Below are 20,919 nucleotides of genomic sequence, written 5' to 3' on the forward strand. Positions count from 1 at the left end.
TTCCGACATTTTTTCCCCCTCGGTGTTTGCAGACTCAAGCCAAAATTATCAAATTTTGGCTTGAGTCTGCAAACACCGAGGGGGAAAAAATGTCGGAACTTTTTTATTTCGATAATAGATGATTTATTGATTTTTATTAGGGTCCGTTCGGTTATTTTCTTGTAAATATTAAGCAAAAGTGCCTTTTTTTGTGGATTTATTATAAAAATGTCGAAAATTTTGGTAAAATTCGATGAAATCCCGACGTTTTCTTTAATTTGTGCCACGATTTTATTAAATAATTAATTTCAAAATTCCCTCTATCTTTCGGGGTACGGTAAGCAAAAGTCCGCAATACACCGAATGCGCACGACTCTACGCGCAAACACGCGACGCGGCCGCTCCGCACCCCTTTCGTCACATTGATTGACTTATTTTCATTCGTTTTCTTGTCTTTTTCGCCGCCGATTTTTATTGAATTTCGGAGAGAAAAAAGGAAAATAATTCTGTAATGTCGTCATCGTACGCTGAATTGACGCCCGTCGCAAGCTGCTCATCATCGACAAATTCGGAAATGGACGCTGCCGCCGCCACAGTTGTTTCAACGGTTAACCATTTTTCTAACGCTTTTCTCAAATTTCTTACCGGTTTTGTCGCGATTTTCTCGAGTTTTCCGTGCCAAAATGTTAAAAAATCGAGTTTTTAGGCCAAAAAATGAGAAAAATCGATGGCAAGACGGTGTCAGTTCAATGTTACCTCAAAACATGTAATTAAACCAAACAGAGTAATTAAACCAATTAAAACAACCTCAAACTTGGGAAAATTAAACCTACTCAGATGACTCATGCTGAGGTCTTCCCATTACCGCCGACACCCGTTTTTAATTAATTTTCGAATTTTCAGACTCAACAAAACATCGATGCATTCAATTTGCTCATCGAGGAGCTGGAATTCGAGCCAAGCAGAGAGAAGAAGAGAGAGGAAACAGAGTATTCGGATGTCGAGCAAGTTCCCGATACGTATGATGAGGATATCGTAGAAGAAGAGGAAGAGATTGATATCAAGTATCCATATGAGAGAAAAGATGTATTTGAAGGACTCAAAGAGAGAATCGAGCAGAGACTTCAGGATTCTGGTGATGAAGAGTTGGAGAAGAAGACTAGAGTGAGTTTCGGAGCGATTCGAGTGGGGGGAAATCTGATTTTCCCCGATTTTCAGACAAAATTTGCAGTTTTTAGCGTCAGTTTTGGTTTTTTTACTTGAAACTCTGAACATTCGTGCTCGAATTTCATAGTTTTCGGTGAAAAAATCATATTTTTCACAGATTTCGGCTAAAATCCGCTTTAGTAATTTGCAGCTGAAACCCGAAATTCAAATTTGCAGCTGAAACCAGAAATTTTCCGATTTTCAGGGGTTTTTGATCGATTTTGTGGAGTTTCCGTGCACTTTTTGATGTTTTCCCTGATTTTCAGACAATTTTTCCAGTTTTTAGAGTCAGTTTTTGTTTCGTGGCGCCCAGTGACAGTTTTCATGGAAATTGTAGCATTTAATCGGGAAAACAGCCGAGTATCCGCTTGAAATCATGTATTTTATGCGAAATTCTGAATTTTCGAGCTAGAATTTTATAGTTTTCTGTGAAAAACATGGTTTTTTCAGTGAAAAAAACTTTATTTTTCACTAAAATTGCAGCTAGGGACGCGAAATTTTCCGATTTTGGGGTTTTTATCGATTTCTAGCTAAAAACCCTCTTCTGACTCTATTTTTCGCTCAATTTCAGCTCAAATTTAATAGTTTTCAGGGAAAAATATGCTTTTTCCATTGAAAAAAGCATGTTTTTCACTGAAATTTCAGCTAGGCACAACCCAAAAATTTCCAATTTTCTGCGGTTTTTCAACCGATTTCCAGCTAAAAACCCTCTTCTATTTTCATTTTTTCCAGGAATTGACTCAACTGCTTCATCTGAAACAAGAGGAATGGAAAGAAGAAGAGAAACAAGAACGTCTTGAATCAATTCGATCTCTTCGTGACTTCTCATCGTCCATTTTCACATGTGTAATGTGTTCGAAAGCATTCGCGGATTCAGATCAACTCCAGACACACATCAAGCAATCACACGATTTGAATGGCACGAATTTCAAGTGTAAACAGTGTGGAATGTCGTATAAACGGAAGAAGAATCTGGAACTTCACATGAAACTTCATTCGAGAGAATTCGAGTGTAAACAGTGTTCGCTGGTGTTCCAGACGGAAGAGAAGCTGGAAATTCACGAAGATCGATTCCATAGTGAGACGGAGCCACTGAAAAAGTGTCCACATTGTGAGACACATTTCCACGAGAAAAACTTCAAACCTCACGTCTACTACTGTCAGAATAAGGAGAAAATCGCCGAGAAACGGAAACAATTGAAGGCACAAAGTGTTCCGACGAGTCCCGCGCTCTCCACTATCAGCACAACTTCATTCATGAGCTATCAACCCGGTCCGTCGTCATTCAGAAGTCCTCTCGCCAGTCCGATAGTCTCATATCGTGATAAGTCGTGTGCAGTCTGTGGAGAGACGTTCGCAAGCAGACAGTCCATGTTGAGACATGTCGGAAGAAAGCATCCAGACGTCAAGAATGATCCCAATGTGACGGCTGTGCGATATGTGTCCACTGAATCGGTAAGAATATGGAAAATTTGCTAAAATCTATTCTTTGACTGGAAAATGCTATGATTTGAGTGAAAATCTCTGGAAATTTTGCCAAAAATCGATTTTTTTTTAACGAAACGTACCCAAAACTTCAAGATTTTGACTGAAAAATGCTATATTTTGTGTGAAAATCTGGAAATTTCGCCAAAAATTCGATTTTTTGACGAAAAGTACTCAAATTTCCAGGTTTTTTACTGGAAATCTCTGAAATTTGTGATTCAGAGCTAGACAGCACTGTAGCTGCTGAAAATGTCAGTAATATCGAGTATAGACACTATGAGACATGCTGATGCTGGAAATTTCAGTCGATTTCAGCAAAATTGAAATTTGTGAAACTAAAAATCCCGATTTCCAGAATTTTCGGAATCAGCATGTATGAAAGCTTCTATACTCAAAACTATAGACATTTTCAGTCGCTCAACGCTCTATATTGTCTGAATTTTTGTCATTTTCAGTCAAAAATCTTCCCAATTCTTATTCAAATAATTTCAGCCGACCCACCAATACGCATGTGTCGAGTGCGGAAAGCGATTGACAACCCGAGCGGCTCTCACCCAACACCGTGCCCGTGCACACGCCGCCGACTCGAGGAAACAAGAATGTTCGCATTGTCAGAAGTCGTTCGTCCTCCCATCCGAATTGAAGAAACACATCCAACGAGTGCATCTGAATACGCAGAAGTCGACGACGACGTCACTCGCCAGATTGGACGATTTACCCGAGATTGAGGATATCTTCTAAATTCTTTTTTTTTGACAGAATTTTGTATATTTTTGAGAAGCTTTTCCCATATTTCCATTACTTTCCCTCATCTCGGTTTCCTACTGTAATTTCTTGTATACTTATCCTACGGGTTCCCCCTTCACTGTCTCAGTTTTTGCCGCTAGTTTTTGAATTGAGAATAAATTTAGAATTGTATGATATTGGTTTTTGAGGGGTTTTAGCGAATTTCAGGTGACTTACAGAGTGGCTTCTGGGGGAGTTTACAGGGCCGCTGTGAAATTTACGAGAGGGTACTGTAGTTGGTGTGGATTTACGGGATTACTGTAAGCTGGTATCCGTGTGTATTTACGACGCTTCAACTGGATTTACGGAAGTTTTGGTGTCGATTTACGGATTTACCTTTTCAATCGGGCCCCACGACGAAAACTACCGTAATCTGGGTTACTGTAGTTTTCGTGGTGGGACCCGATTGAAAGGGAATGTAGGCATGATTATACTTTTCTGAAAGCTCCCGACGAGCTGAATTCAACTATTATGTTTTCAGATGGTTAGGAATTCCTATTTTCGAAATTCCATACTGTTTTTTTTGAATTTTTTGAATTTCCCGCTCACTTTAAACATAAGCATTTGATTTGGCAACGGAACGCCACTTGAGTAAACGGCAATTGTCAATAGGAGAAGGATTTCATCTGATAGTGGGAATTGCTTCGAGTCAGTGATTTCCGCTATCTAAATTTAGTGATTTTCTTGTTTTTTTTCAACTAATTGATCAATTAAAGCAATTAGTTCCCCCATGCAACACAACGATGCTCCGATATTCCGCTGGATACTGTAGATCTACATTTGATCTACAGTATCCAGCGGAATATCGGAGCCTCGTTTAGCTCACCAACATCACCACAATAACGATATAACAAGTTCATATACAAATAGGCGGGACAAACACACAAAGTGGGCGGGGCTAGTTGGCGGGGCGACACGAGATTCTGGAAAGAAATTCGGGACGAATCGAGAGAGAAATGGCGAGAGAAAAGAAATGATAAAAAGTGAGATTTTTCGGAAAAAAATGGTGAAAAACGGGGTTTTTTGGTAGAAATATTTGAGATAAACCAGTTGAGAAATTGAGTATTTCAGATGATAACAATGGAAGTCACAGGTAATTAATTATAGATAAACGGAATGTATAATTAAACATAATTGGATATAATTGAAGGGGATTAGATAGAGATTTTTGAAGTATAAAAAGGAGGAAAATTTGAGTTTTTCGAGTAGTTTTCGGACTGAATGAGAAGTATTGAATACAATTACCACTTGTTCGAATGAACACTTTTTACGTGTCCTTTGAGGTCCGAAGCGTAATAGAACTTCTTTTGGCAATGTGGGCATTCGTGTTTCTTAGCTCCATGAATTTTCCTTTTGTGATCCTTGAGTGATTTGACAGAACGGAAGACTGTGTTGCACTCATCACACACGACGCCGGAGATGTTCTGAAAAAGAAAAGAGAGTTTGACGAATCAAATCACGGAATTTTGGCATTTTCATGACTTAAAATGATTCGAAATGCAGAAAAATTGCTGAGTTTGGCATAAGTAACCCTCAAAACTTTTAAACCGGATTGTTCTTCACCTACTTACCTCAGCAATTTTCTTATTGTGCTGTATGTCAATATGAGTTCTTAATTTGTCCATTCTTGAGAAATCTTTCTGACACTGATCACACTTAAATACTCCGTATCTCTTCATGTCTCTCATCTTTCGTTTGCATTCTTTCATTGAATTTTCTTAATTTTTCGGAAGGGGAACGACAATTTCCGTGATGAAGGTGGCATCCGTGAACATTCATGATTCTTCAGATTTTCATAATTTTGGAAACTTTTCAAGCAATTGAAGCAGACCATGATCAATTCCAAGTACTTCTTCGTATCCTCACTAGTCCATCGGTGCTGCAAAAAGAGAGAATTAGGTCAGATTTAAGGCTAATGAATGAAATGAAAAACGGGAGAGGTTGTATTTTTAGGAAAAACACACCTTCAACAAATTTTGACTGAAACTCTTATTTCTGCAGCAGGAGTATGAAAATCTACAACAATTTCAATTTTCAGTTTAAGAAAAACAGTTTTTCCCATTCATTTTGCTCAAAGAACAAGTACACATGACACTTTTTGGGCGGCTTATAAGTTTAATAATGACCGTTTCTTATGGAATCCACTTCTAAGCCACCGGTTTTCTAGGCCATCAGATTTCTCGGCCATCAAATTTCCCGGCCATCAGATTTCTCGGCCATCAAATTTCCCGGCCGCCGGAATTTCTAGGCCACCGGATTTCTCGGCCATCAGATTTCTAGGCCATCGGATTTCTCGGCCATCAGATTTCTAGGCCACCGGTTTTCTAGGCCATCGGTTTTCTAGACCACCGGATTTCTAGGCCACCGGTTTTCTAGGCCACCGGTTTTCTAGGCCACCGGTTTTCTAGACCATCGGATTTCTAGGCCACCGGTTTTCTAGGCCACCGGATTTCTCGGCCATCAGATTTCTAGGCCACCGGATTTCTCGGCCATCAGATTTCTAGACCACCGGATTTCTAGGCCATCGGCTTTCTAGGCCATCGGATTTCTAGACCACCGGATTTCTAGGCCATCGGCTTTCTAGGCCATCGGATTTCTCGGCCATCAGATTTCTAGACCACCGGATTTCTAGGCCATCGGCTTTCTAGACCACCGGATTTCTAGGCCACCGGTTTTCTAGGCCACCGGTTTTCTCGGCCACCGGATTTCTAAGCCACCGGATTTCTCGGCCACCGGATTTCTAGGCCACCGGATTTCTAGGCCACCGGTTTTCTCGGCCACCGGATTTCTAGGCCACTGGTTTTCTAGACCATCGGATTTCTAGGCCACCGGTTTTCTAGGCCACCGGATTTATAGGCCACCGGTTTTCTAGACCATCGGATTTCTAGGCCACCGGTTTTCTAGGCCACCGGATTTATAGGTCACCGGTTTTCTAGGCCACCGGATTTATAGGCCACCGGATTTCTCGGCCACCGGATTTCTAGGCCACCGGTTTTCTCGGCCATCGGTTTTCTAGGTCACCGGATTTCTAATTCTATTTACATTGATTTCGCGGGTAAAATTTGTTAAAAATACCACTTTTTCATCAAATTTGATCTATTTTTCTTGAAATTTCAATTCCACCATAGATTATTGAGGGACAAAGATCAAAATTTTACCCGCGAAATCAATGTAAATATAATTGAAACCGTGCCCTGATATTGCAGAAAAAATGTTAATGATGAGTGGGCGTTTCTGATCTACCAGTACCGCGACTCTTGCGCGTCGGTAAAAAATGTCGGAACTTTTTTATTCCGATAATAAAATATCTCATAATTATAGAAAAAGATCGGGAAAAGTATCGAGATCAGGGCTGCGCGAAAAAACTTTTCCCAAAAATTTTCGAAATTTTTTTTTTCGTAAATTTCGTACCGAAATATCGAAAAAACTATATTTTTTCGAAAACTTCGGACCGAAAAAAATCGAAAAACCTTTTTTTTTTCGAAAAATTTTACCGAAAAAAACCGAAAAATTCGAAAAAAAAATTTTCAGGAAAACTGTCTGAAAAAATGAGTTTTTCGAATCTTGAAATTCTATGAAAACTGTAAATGTTTCAAGGAAAGACTCCGAAAACATGTTTTTGAGTTCAAAATTTCAGGAAAAAAAAACGAAAAAAGAGTTAGCGCGCCAGCGCGACCTGCGTCCGGCGGGGCGCACTTGCATCCTTCCTTGTAAACTTTATGGCGGCAGTTTGAATATGAGTTTCTCTCATTTGAGGGAAATCATACTAGATTGTAGGTTTGCCGTAGTTTTAGCGATGAGATTTGTCTGTGAAGATATGTGTATGCATCTAAGGTCGTGAGTATCCGAAGGATGGTCGCGACACTCCGGGGGCGGAGGGAACCGAACATTTTCTTGATGGAAAATGGATTGGTTGTCGGCTGATACTCACATAGCTGAATGCCCAAATCTCGAGCTTCCTTGCTGGTAGGTGTTATTCGATATTTTTTGATGCTTAGTAGTTGGAGTTAGACTGCTGGTACTTTGACGACTGCTTGAGTTGAAGTTTTCATCTTCTGCTTGTACTTCCTCCGTAGTTTAATGTCCAGAAGATGAGTTGTAAAGCAGTTGGCATTCTTTGGAGCTTCAGTCGGAATCACTTGTCTACTTCCTCCTATTAGGTGATTTTGACGATGACATCTTGGCTCCTGAATCCTGGAATCGTAGACTTCTTGCTGTTGAATCCGGTTAATCCTTAACTATCCATGAGATCGAGCTGGGGAACTGATGTTCCTGGCTTCCTCTCGTTGACTAACTGATCCTTAAACTGAAGATCGAGCTGGTGACAATGAGAGTCTGGCGCGCCTTTGGCGCATTTTTAGTTTCTCGAAAAATTTGGAGCGATTTGGAGCACTTTTGACGCGTTTTATCTCCAAAAAGAGGTAAAAAAATTACGCCAACGGCACGCCAGACTCAGTTTTTTCTTCCAAAAATCCAATTTTTCGACTTTATTCTAGCAAAACTTGCAGAATTTTCGTGTTTTTCTGCAAAAAAGCACCCCGGAACTCACCAGATTCGTACTTTGACAATTTTAAACGGAGAATTTCCCTTTTATATTAATGAAAGCGTCAAAGGCGCGCCAGACTCTAGTTTTTTGTTGTGAAAATTTGCTCAAAAAATCCATTTTTCAGGTAAAAATGTCGAAAATACGTTTCTTTTGATGAAAATTTCTTGGGAAAAGCGCCAGCCACATCTTCCGTGTTTTCTTTCGTTACTGAATACGCCAAAGGCACGCCAGACGATTGGTTTTTCAAGTGAAAACATTCCAAATCACTCAAATTTTAAGATTTTTCTACCAAAAACGCGCCACAGGCACGCTAGACACAAACGAGAGAGCTCCTCACAATTAAATCGGAACCCCCTATCCTTGCTCCCCTATCATTGATCAATTATCGAAAAACGCGCTGAAGGCACGCCAGACTCTATTTTTTTGTGAAAATTGGCTCAAAAAGTCTATTTTTAGCCCTAAAAACCCCCATATGTTGCAGATGTCCAACACTTCAACAAGTGACTTGTGGTCTGTGTGGAGCCACCGGACGTCGTGCTCACACGACATCTCATCATCGCAAATCACTTGCTTTTCGTGTCAATTGAGTCTAATAATTGTTCATAATTTGTACATTTTAATGTATTTCCACTCATATTGAATTGAAATTATATTTTATCCGCACCCCACCACTCAGCACCCACATTGATATTTTTATTTGCACTTTTTCTGTCAAATTTTGTACTTTTTTCTTGTTAAACGCGCTCTAGCGAACTATCGATGGAGCGTGTTTTCTCATTTTCTTCTCACCAAAATTCACTCGTTTTATCTGTTTTTTTCTGAATTTTTCCCAAAAATTCAATTTTCCCACGGTTTTATCTTCACTTTCGATCTCATCGTTTCTGTTGTCATTTTTGTTATTTTCTTGTTCAAAATCGCTTTGGCGAATCGTTCCTTGTTGAAATTGTTGTTTTGTTATTTGAAAAATATATAAAAATCCAAAAAAATTTTATTCGTAAATTCACACGAGCTCTTGTAAATCCACAGAAACTCGTGTCAGAGTTAAAATTACAATTTATTTTGGAAATTAAAAAAAAATTTCGACAAAATTTTCAAATTAAATTTTTTTTCAGATGTTGAAAAAAAGTTTAGTTTTCGTCTAAAAATTTAAAATTCAATCAAAATGTAAATATGTATGATAATTAAAAGTTTTTTACCTCACATTTTCAAACAATTCAGTTAAAAATTCATATTATAACAACACGCTGCTTACAACCGCGCTCTAACGAAACCAAATAAAATAGTGTGCAAAATCGAGAGACTCAGAGAAAAAGAGACATTTTTCAAAGGAACTTCGGTAGAGCGCAGTTGGTAACAACTGTGTCGATCTGATACCCATTTTTGACTTGTTGACAAGTATGCCGTGTACTCCTCTCGGAGGAGCTGCTGAGACTGTGGGAAGTTATTGATTTTTCTCCGTTGAATACGTCCTCATTGATTCTTTTCTGTTCGAATGTCTTTCCCTCTATTCCATCTTCCAAATGTTGCATTATCAGAAGTCTTCAATGCTACAAGTCCTAGTGACATGTAAGTGATAATCAATAGGTTTTCCAAAATTTTCATTGTCAAAATCAATAAAAATGCAGTAAAAACTAACATTTTTGTAAATTTTCACTCACTAGGGAATGTTCCAGACGTTACTCGGCTTTTCGAGTTGGCTCATATTCTTGAAAGTACTTCTGAACACGTTGATTCCGAATATGTAATTGAATTTTGTAGAACGCTTCACTGAATCAAAGTATATGTGCGTTTTAAATCATTTCAAGGGCGAAAATTGCCTTTTTCAAGACAAATACATTTTAGATCCAATTTTTCCAATTCTTTCAGTACAATAAGTCAGTTTTCCTGAAATGTTTGCAATAAATTTAATCAGAACGGTTTATCTGTCAAAAATGAAAGTGATAAAATTGATTTTCTGAAAAAAAACTGAAAAAATTGGAACATTTGGGTCAAAATGCAGTTTTTGCTTTGGAAATGACTTAAAGAATTTCAGAAGTATCAGAATCTGAAATAAAAAATATGACTTCAGTCCTCCTTTAAATATCTCGGTTAAGTGAAGCGTTGTTCAAAAATTGATTACATATTCGGAATCAGCGTGTTCAAAAGTACTTAATAGGATATGAAAAAGTTTGAAAGGCCGAGCTATGTCTAAAACATTCTCTAGTCAAATGTGACGTTTTGGCACCGTTCACGTTGGTTTTGCAGCAATTTCTTTCGATTCCGCGGATGTTTAGGTTTAGAATGCGACTGTCACTGTGCTCCAAAAAAGCCCAACTCATCGTCAAACACACGTTCATAAAATGGAAACAAAGGAGAAGTTTGGAGTTGATTCTCCATGGCGCCGAACCATCCACTGTTAATTATTCTTATTTTCCACTTCTGTCGATTCACGATTGGCCTGCTATCGTGAACTCGACTCATATCGAAACTGTGCAAATTGGGGTGTTTACAGTTCCAATGGACACATCAAGTAAGGCAACTTACTGGGTGCATAAGTTGGAAGCCATCAGAAGTGTTTTGAATTATGTCATGGAAATTTTCAATTCTGAAATCCAATGTTTTGATATCGAAGATGACGTAACGTCATCTGAACTAAACTGGATTTTCAATTGGATGACTGGTAGAACAACGATATTCAAGGCAATTTACGTGAATATCACTCAGGCAACAACCGAAGATCTCAACTTGTTTTTCCAAAATGTCAAGGTTTCTGATTGTTTGGAATTGCGAGGTTCACGGAACAGTGACAACTGTTATCCACCGTATCCCTTCTTCCAATCTGTCAGGCATTTTATCAATATCATTAATGGATTTTGGCTCGAAAAGCGACATTTGGATTCTTTGAACTGCACTGTCATTTATATGTCCAAAACACGATTCTCTTCTGAAGATATGAATATTTACTTGAAAAAATGGAAAGAAGGACAGGCGTTTTCACGTTTGAAATGTTCATTGATCGACATAACCGATGCAAATACGGAGAAGTTGTTGGAAGGGATGGACGTGACGGAAGTACAAACAGTCAGAAAGTATAAAACACTGTGAGTTAGGAACAATAAAAAAGGATTGAAATGTGGCCAATACTGAATGGGTAACGATATATTTTTAGGCAATTTTTTGGCTGAAGGTGTGGGGCTGGATGCTTATGAGAGGCACTTTTTGTTACCTAAGCTTTCTCTTAAGCTTAAGTTTCTTAGCAATTCGGGAAAAAATTGATAATAACCGTTTTTGTCAATTTTTTCCGAATTTCTAAGAAACCTAAGCCTAAGAGAATGGTGGAAAGTGGTCCTCCATAAGAATCACACAGATTGTGTAAGCTTCCTTTCTCTTTCAGCACACTGTTTCGGAATCCTCAAAAAAACATTTTGAGTGCCACGGGTACCCAAAGAGTTGGCGCCAGAAATCGGTATCCAAAGAACAGTAGTACCCAATGATCACTTGGTACCCAAAGAGAAGGTACCCAAAAATATCGGTACCAATTCAGTATTGGCCTTGAAACGTCATATCTGTTTTATGGCAGATTCCGATACTTCGATAAATGCCGTGTAGTTCACTCGGAAACATTAGTTGGAAAAAGCGAAGAAATTTATTAGAAATCTAGTTCTAGAGGACTACACGGCCGCGCGGAAAAACTCTTCCACGATGGCTAGTTTTGAGTCAGGAGATCGTGGCGTTTAGAGAGCATTTTCGGCATATGAGTCAATAAAAAAAGTTTCTTAGAATTGTCTGAAATATCGGAATCTGAAATAAAAAAGTATAACTCTTCAGTCCTCCTTTAAAATGCTGTCACTTCAATGTTACCGTTTACAGAAGAGAAACATATATCAAACTTCACGGTGGATTCGATATAACAAGACATGATGGAGTAGTTGCCACAGTGAATATTCGAAGACGGCGGGGTGCGAATGAGTTCACTTGGGTGGTTTGGCCTGATTTGATTCATGGTGAGAGTATTCTAGATGAACAAATCGACTACCTTTGATATCGAAACACTATTTGTGATTCGAAAGAAAATTGATGGGGGAGTCAGTTTCGAAGGTCAAGTTCAGGTTTCGTGATCTATTCAATTTTTCTTTTTCATACGTTAATTTTTCTCTTTTTTTGTGGTTTTTAAAGATTTGACCGTTCAAAAATGTATCGAGTAATATATTGCCCCATTTAATAAACTGAAGATTATCTTGTAAAATGTTACAAAAAAGTTGTGAACTACAAAAATGAAGCTCTATTTTTGATCTACACATTCCATACACAATTGACATTTTTAGACAATCACCACTGAGCGCTTTCTCCAAGTTTGCCGATTTTATATGCAAAATCCAAGTGTTGCAATCTTACTGTAGAAACCGGGGAAAAATAAGAAAATGAGAAGGACAATATTGAAAAGTAAACCAATATTGGTCTTTCAAAAGTAACTCTGAGAAGTTATGAGACTGAAAATTGCCGGTATACCAATTATCAACATAACAACTTTCTACCGTAGTCTATTCTTCAAAAAGTACAACAAACTGTTGCCAAAAATGTTGAGGATGTCATAAAATCTGAGAATTTTACTAAATATATAAGAAACAAGAGGAATATTTCATTTAAAAAGGAAGAAAAAAAACTTTGTCGTCTGTGGGGGTCGAACCATAGAGTATCGAGCTGTTCAATCTAATGTCTAACTCTCTCCCAGTTGCGCCAAATGAGGCGGCCGGCGCCGCTTCCCTGTTGTCCTATAGAAAGTTGCTTCATTTCTAATTGTAATCGCCTAATTAGGATGTCAGTTTTCCAGTAAAAGATGACGTTTCATGATCTTTCAAGTATCAGAATATCATTACTTTATTTTAGACGAATGAGGAAAAAAACTTTTTTTTAGCTGTCCGCCCACCTTTAAATTTTTAAACGAAACAGGAAGAAAGTTTAATTTTAGAATTTGTCGAAAATTTTATTTTTATTTTTCACACTAATGGGGTTATTCAGGTCATGTAAAAATGTATTTTAATACATTTTTTCCTTATTCACGACCGGTGAAAAATGTATTTTAATACATATTTTTCTCCCATTTTTCTACATTTCTCCCCAATTTTTTGACAGTTTTTCTACATACGCATGTCGAAAAATGCAAAAAAGGGGAAAAACGCTGTTAGACCAACGGTAAACTGAGATTTGTAAAAAATAGTTTCTCGGCTCTCGTGAATAAGAAAAAAATGTATTAAAATACATTTTTACATGACCTGAATAACCCCATAATCATTCTTATATATAAAAGACAATTGGGCGTTGTCTGAGGCACTGTCCGCAACGGTTTTGGAAAGAGAAGAGAACTGAGGCGCTGTCCGCAACGGTTTTGGAAAGAGAAGAGAAATGAGCCAGCGGGCAAAACCGAACTGGCGTGCTTTGGACAACGACCGCCGCTTTAGACCACTCAACCATGCGAGCACATTCGAAAGTCAATGACCACGCGAATGAAGAGAGACCAGCCGGCTCAACCGCCGAAGGCGGGGGAGACAGGCTGGTTTATAATAATTTGAACTCTGACACGAGTTTCTGTGAATTTACAAGAGCTCGTGTGGATTTACGAAGCTTTTTTTTTTGGATTTTTATATATTTTTCAAATAACAAAACAACAATTTCAACAAGGAACGATTCGCCGAAGCGATTTTGAACAAGAAAATAACAAAAATGACAACAGAAACGATGAGATTGAAAGTGAAGATGAATCTTAGGGTACATCGAGGAGCTATAATCATGGGGTACATCCATGGGGTTATCATAGGGTACATCTAGTCAGAATTTTCATAAAATTTCAGAAGTTTCACAGTTTTCATCAATTTCTGATAAAAACTTTACAGATGTAGTTTGAGGAACATATTACTGCTGTTTTCAAAGGGATGACATAATAAGATTTAGCATTTAAGAAGATGCTTGAATCAATAATAGAAACTCCAACATGATCATCTTGCAAATGGTTATTAGAGTAATTTATATGTATATCACCCTTCTCAAAAGAGCAGTAATATGTTCCTCAAACTACATCTGTAAAGTTTTTATCAGAAATTGATGAAAACTGTGAAACTTCTAAAATTTTATGAAAATTCTGACTAGATGTACCCTACGATAACCCTATAGATGTACCCCATGATTATAGCTCCTCGATGTACCCTAAGATTCACTGTACCCTTTGATTCAATGTACCCTATGATCACGATGTACCCTTTTTCGATGTACCCTTGGATTATGAGCCCGGTGAACGCGCAATCAAACAAAACAAACAAATTTCGTTCGTCGTAGGGCACGTTCGCATTGCCTACAGTAATTCTTATGAGAAAAGTCACATTTTTACCAAGTCGGCACATAAAAGTTTGAATATCTCGATTTACCAAAATTTTTTCTCAAAATGCACATCCATTTCTTGTAGAGGAAAAGTTTTTGTATAATTGTGTGAGTTTTCATACTCTAATATTGTCGCGACAATATTGCGTATTCGTGATGCCGACTCGAGTTTTATGCAAAACCAGTCCACCGGCGGCGCCGAAGAAAATGAGTTTTTCCAGTGTTTGTTCAGCTGGATTTTCGATGTTGGAAATATGTTTCTGAAGAGAAACAAATCATAAAATGAAGCAAATATAGTGAAATCCTCTGATTTTGTAAATTTATCAAATTTTCGAAAATTCACGAAATCAGATTTTTTGCTGATCGCCGATTATCAAGAGATATTGCTTTTCGATTTTTATGATTTTCTTCAAAGTATTCTGATTTCTCGAATCACTATACAAGAGAGTATGCGAATGAGAGATACGCAGACGGTGGGTGGAATTTTGAAAGCTGTGCGCGTTTCTCGTTTTTTGCGAGCTTGTTCCTCGTGCAGGGTACTGTGAAGAGTAGATGTATGAAAAAGCCACAGTACCCCGCGACGAGAATTTTTCAGTAAAAAATTTGAATGTTCGCAAAGGTGCGCGTTTGCATACCCCTCAATTTTCAGTTGATTTTTTAGCGTTATTTTTAGAAGGGCAATATTTCTTCAGAATCGAATATTTTTAAGTAAATTGACCCAATAAGTTATGAAGACAACCTTAAATTATCGATTTTTCACAATCTTTTCAGTTTTTATTGTTTTTCCAATGAGGAGATAGGTTTTTCCCGAGACATGGTGGAATCACGTGTGAGTTCTCTTGTTTCGCTCTGTTTAAATTAGAAATATTTGTGTTTTGAGATGAAATATAGTCGAAATACACATATGCAAAGAAGAAACTCTGAAAATTGAAAGAATTTTCAAACTAAATCCACTTTTTAACAGAAAAAAAGGAGTAAAAGTGAATTTGTGGTCTCTTTCACGTACCTCTACATCGACTGTGAAGATGTCACTGAATTCGTCGAATATTCAGTAATTCGTACGTTTATGTATTAACAGTCGAAGTTATTTGATGTTTTGGAGCCTACAGCGATGTACTGTTTATCGAAATTTGTCAAGAAATTTACTCTTTCGTTGTTTTTTCTTATTTTTCTCTTCTTCAATGCTTGATTATAACAATCGTAAGCTAAATCCGATTTGTAATTACAGAATGAACAAAAAAATCAGAAAGAATGGTGACAACAAACTTCAGTAGTCACTTGTATCTAGTCGGATGATACGTGTGTTAGGTTAATGAAAATTCTGTAATTACAAATCGGATTTAGCTTACGATTGTTATAATCAAGCATTGAAGAAGAGAAAAATAAGAAAAAACAACGAAAGAGTAAATTTCTTGACAAATTTCGATAAACAGCACATCGCTGTAGGCTCCAAAACATCAAATAACTTCGACTGTTAATACATAAACGTACGAATTACTGAATATTCGACGAATTCAGTGACATCTTCACAGTCGATGTAGAGGTACGTGAAAGAGACCACAAATTCACTTTTACTCCTTTTTTTCTGTTAAAAAGTGGATTTAGTTTGAAAATTCTTTCAATTTTCAGAGTTTCTTCTTTGCATATGTGTATTTCGACTATATTTCATCTCAAAACACAAATATTTCTAATTTAAACAGAGCGAAACAAGAGAACTCACACGTGATTCCACCATGTCTCGGGAAAAACCTATCTCCTCATTGGAAAAACAATAAAAACTGAAAAGATTGTGAAAAATCGATAATTTAAGGTTGTCTTCATAACTTATTGGGTCAATTTACTTAAAAATATTCGATTCTGAAGAAATATTGCCCTTCTAAAAATAACGCTAAAAAATCAACTGAAAATTGAGGGGTATGCAAACGCGCACCTTTGCGAACATTCAAATTTTTTTCTGAAAAATTCTCGTCGCGGGGTACTGTGATAAAAGAAAGAATTTGACCTTCGAAACTGACTCGCCATCCATTTTTTTCGAATCACAAATAGTGTTTCGATATCAATGGTAGTCGATTCGTTCATCCAATAATACTCTCTCCATGAATTTCATGAATCCAATCGGGCCAAACCACCCAAGTGAACTCATTCGCAGTCGGCCATCTTCGAATATTCACTGTGGCAAATACTCCATCGTGCCTTGTTATATCGAATCCACCGCGAATCGTTATATAGTTTCCTCTTCTGTAAACGGTAACATTGAATTGACAGATTTTAGCTGGTTCTAATAACTCACTGTGTTTTATACTTTCTTACTGTTTCCAATGGTACTTCCGTCACGTCCATTCCTTCTAACAACTTCTCTACATTTACATCCGTTGTTTCGATAAAACAAAGTTTCAAACGTGAAAATGTCTTTCCTTCTTTCCATTTTCTCAAGTAAATATTCATATCTTCAGAAGAGAATCGTGTTTTGGACAGATAAATGATAGTGCAGTTAAAAGAATCCAAATGTCGCTTCTCGAGCCAAAATCCATTAGTGATATTGATAAAACGCCTGACAGATTGGAAGAATCGATACGGTGGATAACAGTTGTTCGATGAACCGCGCAATTCCAAACCATCAGAAACCTTGACATTTTGGAAAAACAAGTTGAGATCTTCTGTTGTTGCCTGAGTGATATTCACGTAAATAGTTTTGAATATCGTTGTTCTACTAGTCATCCAATTGAAAATCCACTGAAGTTCAGATGACGTTACGTCATCTTCGATATCAAAACCTTGGATTTCAGAATTGAAAACTTCCATGACATAATTCAAAACACTTCTGATGGCTTCCAACTTATGCACCCAGTAAGTGGCCTTACTTGATGTGTCCATTGGAACTGTAAACACCCCAATTTGCACAGTTTCGATATGAGTCGAGTTCACGATAGCAGGCCAATCGTGAATCGACAGAAGTGGAAATTCAGAATAATTAACAGTGGATGGTTGAGCCCCATGGAGAATCAACCCCAAACTTCTCCTTTGTTTCCATTTTATGAAAGTGTGTTTGACGATGAGTTGGGCTTTTTTGGAGCACAGTGACAGTCGCATTCTGCAATAATAATTCGATGGTAGAAATGAGGAAGGGGAGTCGGAAATTCCTAAACTTCCGCGGAATCGAAAGAAATTGCTGCAAAACCAACGTGAACGGTGCCAAAACGTCACATTCGACTAGAGAATGTTTCAGACATAGCTCGGCCTTTCAAACTTTTTCATATCCTATTAAGTACTTTTGAACACGCTGATTCCGAATATGTAATCAATTTTTGAACAACGCTTCACTTAACCGGGATATTTGAAGGTGGACTATTATCGAAATAAAAAAGTTCCGACATTTTTTCCTCGTCGGTGTTTGCGGACTCAAGCCAAAATTATCAAATTTTGGCTTGAGTCCGCAAACACCGAGGGGGAAAAAATGTCGGAACTTTTTTGTTGCGACAATAAAGTCATATTTTTTTATTTCAGATTCTGATACTTCATAAAATTCTGAACAACTTTAATCATTGGAGCATGTGCTAAAAATCGCTCTAAACGCTCTAAATTCCCGTTTTCTCGGCTCAAAAGGAGCCTTCGTGAAAGAGTTTTCGCGAATTTCTGGCAAATACTCATTGACTACGGTACTCATTGCCTACGGTTACTCATTGACTACGCTGTCTCATTGCCTACTCATACTCATTGCCTACGGTCAGCTCATTGACTACGCTTGGCTCATTGCCTATATACTCATTGCCTACGCTTGACTCTTTGACTACGCTTGGCTCTTTGCCTACTCTTGCTCATTGCCTACGCTCGGCTCATTGACTCCTTTTTTTTTACTTTGTAGCAGAGATTCTGGAACTGGTAATTGGTGAATACCTACACGAGCCCAAGGAACGTTTCATGAAAGTTTGCAATAACAATAAGGAGTACGCAATTTAGAAACTGATACCAATATCCTGAAGGTCAACTCTCAATGCAGATGTTTGATGGCGTAGGTTTCTGTATAAGTTAATTCATTGTGGACTCAACTTCCATTTAGGGAGCTGCGTGATTCAGGCAATGTTTTTGGATAAGATAATACACAGAGCTGTAAAGCCTAGAATTATTATTATTTCTGGCTATGATTGTTCAATCGCTTCCTATTCACAACAACTTTAACTAGATCATTTGTCTAAAATCAAGACACAATCTGGAAAAATCTGAATTAAGTAGTTAAATTCAACTTCAATGAGTTCTGACAAGAGAAGGTCCCCGAGTGTATCCCCCGGATTCGGCTTTTCTTTTTAAATTAAAAGTTCTAAATAGAGTTGGACAGAACTTTGTAAGCTCAAACCTATACGATCTGAATGGGTAATTATAGAGTTTACATACGAAACTATATGGTTTATGTATAGTTTAAATAAGAAATAATTTAGGTATTGGCTATTTGACAAATATGGGAAAGTAGATAATGATTGTAGTATATGAGTCATCCAGAGAATTGCTGCCGGATAGAGGTACCCTCTTACTGCAAGAAGAAAAGAAGAGAGAGAGCTTCTTTGTTTTCAGTATGAGACATTGGACTTGATCTACCCTACGATAATCCCACTGAAGTACCCATTACCAGAGCTCCGAAAATTACCCACTGGTTCAACTTATTCTATGATCAGGACCCTTTTTCGACAACTTTAGATGGTACTTCACAATCTTGGGAAACACATGCTCTTATGTCCCAACAACAAATCTCAAATTAACCATAAACCTATATATAAAGTGTAGGTATTCACCAATTACCAGTTCCAGAATCTCTGCTACAAAGTAAAAAAAAAGGAGTCAATGAGCCGAGCGTAGGCAATGAGCGAGAGTAGGCAAAGAGCCAAACGTAGTCAAAGAGCCAAGCGTAGGCAATGAGTATATATAGGCAATGTGCCAAGCGTAGTCAATGAGCTGACCGTAGGCAATGAGTATGAGTAGGCAATGAGACAGCGTAGTCAATGAGTAACCGTAGGCAATGAGTACCGTAGTCAATGAGTATTTGCCCGAATTTCTTCCTCCGTGGTCCTCTCGGACAAAGTTATTTCTCAATTCCTCGTTTTCGTAGTTTTTTTTCTTTTTCTGCGACATAAATTGAAAAAAACACGAAATTTTGTTGAAAAAACGAGGAATTGAGAAATAATTTTGTCCGAGAGAACTACACGGTGAGAAAAATTCGCGTGGGAAAACTCTTCCACGAAGGCTCCTTTTGAGTCGGGTTTTAGAGCATTTAGAGCGATTTTTAAAATATGCTCCAATGATGAAAGTTGTTCAGAATTTTCTGAAGTATCAGAATCTGAAATAAAAATATGTGACTTCAAAAATTCTTTAAGTCATTTCCAAAGCAAAAACTGCATTTTTCAAGAGACTCAAAATCAATTTTTGACCCAAATGTTCCAATTTTTCTATGTAATTACATGTAAATGAGAATAGAAAAAACACATTAGCAATATTTTCTGAATAAAAAGTTTTCAGAAAACCAATTGTATCACTTTCATTTTTGAAAGATAAACCGTTCTGATTAAATTTTTTGCAAACATTTCAGGAAAACTGACTTATTGTACTGAAAGAATTGGAAAAATTGGATCTAAACTGTATTTTTCTTGAAAAAGGCAATTTTCGCCCTTGAAATGATTTAAAACGCATATACTTTGATTCAGTGAAGCGTTCTACAAAATTCAATTACATATTCGGAATCAACGTGTTCAGAAGTACTTTCAAGAATATGAGCCAACTCGAAAAGCCGAGTAACGTCTGGAACATTCCCTAGTGAGTGAAAATTTACAAAAATGTTAGTTTTTACTGCATTTTTATTGATTTTGACAATGAAAATTTTGGAAAACCTATTGATTATCACTTACATGTCACTAGGACTTGTAGCATTGAAGACTTCTGATAATGCAACATTTGGAAGATGGAATAGAGGGAAAGACATTCGAACAGAAAAGAATCAATGAGGACGTATTCAACGGAGAAAAATCAATAACTTCCCACAGTCTCAGCAGCTCCTCCGAGAGGAGTACACGGCATACTTGTCAACAAGTCAAAAATGGGTATCAGATCGACACAGTTGTTACCAACTGCGCTCTACCGAAGTTCCTTTGAAAAATGTCTCTTTTTCTCTGAGTCTCTCGATTTTGCACACTATTTTATTTGGTTTCGTTAGAGCGCGGTTGTAAGCAGCGTGTTGTTATAATATGAATTTTTAACTGAATTGTTTGAAAATGTGAGGTAAAAAACTTTTAATTATCATACATATTTACATTTTGATTGAATTTTAAATTTTTAGACGAAAACTAAACTTTTTTTCAAAATTTTCTTTTCAACATCTGAAAAAAAATTAATTTGAAAATTTTGTCGAAATTTTTTTTTACTTTCCAAAATAAATTGTAATTTTAACTCTGACACGAGTTTCTGTGGATTTACAATAGCTCGTGTGAATTTACGGGAGGATTATTTTTTTTGGATTTTATATGTTTTCAAAACAAGAACAAAACAACAATTTCAACTAGGAACGATTCGCCGAAGCGATTTTC

At 37.4% G+C, this 20,919-nt stretch overlaps 4 protein-coding genes across 4 annotated transcripts; 2 read left to right on the forward strand and 2 right to left on the reverse strand.

Annotated features, from left to right (window-relative positions):
- Window positions 1-490: 490 nt before the first annotated feature.
- Window positions 491-3,411, forward strand: GCK72_011118 (uncharacterized protein; the record flags this gene model as incomplete). The annotated part of the gene is made up of 4 exons (XM_003097199.2): window positions 491-586; window positions 883-1,143; window positions 1,918-2,640; window positions 3,163-3,411. 4 exons carry the CDS (start codon window positions 491-493, stop codon window positions 3,409-3,411), a joined length of 1,329 nt encoding a protein of 442 aa, XP_003097247.2.
- A 1,286-nt stretch (window positions 3,412-4,697) lies between these two features.
- Window positions 4,698-5,081, reverse strand: GCK72_011119 (uncharacterized protein; the record flags this gene model as incomplete). The annotated part of the gene is made up of 2 exons (XM_053728231.1): window positions 4,698-4,880; window positions 5,028-5,081. The coding sequence occupies 2 exons, from the start codon at window positions 5,079-5,081 to the stop codon at window positions 4,698-4,700; spliced, it is 237 nt and encodes a 78-aa protein (XP_053587808.1).
- Window positions 5,082-10,282: 5,201 nt separating this feature from the next.
- Window positions 10,283-12,023, forward strand: GCK72_011120 (uncharacterized protein; the record flags this gene model as incomplete). Its single annotated transcript, XM_053728232.1, has 2 exons — window positions 10,283-11,082; window positions 11,852-12,023. 2 exons carry the CDS (start codon window positions 10,283-10,285, stop codon window positions 12,021-12,023), a joined length of 972 nt encoding a protein of 323 aa, XP_053587809.1.
- Window positions 12,024-16,428: 4,405 nt separating this feature from the next.
- Window positions 16,429-17,443, reverse strand: GCK72_011121 (uncharacterized protein; the record flags this gene model as incomplete). Its single annotated transcript, XM_053728233.1, has 2 exons — window positions 16,429-16,591; window positions 16,644-17,443. The coding sequence occupies 2 exons, from the start codon at window positions 17,441-17,443 to the stop codon at window positions 16,429-16,431; spliced, it is 963 nt and encodes a 320-aa protein (XP_053587810.1).
- Window positions 17,444-20,919: the final 3,476 nt, after the last annotated feature.

The sequence above is a fragment of the Caenorhabditis remanei genome, chromosome III (genome assembly GCF_010183535.1).
Source record: "Caenorhabditis remanei strain PX506 chromosome III, whole genome shotgun sequence".
NCBI classification, from domain to species: Eukaryota; Metazoa; Nematoda; class Chromadorea; order Rhabditida; family Rhabditidae; genus Caenorhabditis; species Caenorhabditis remanei.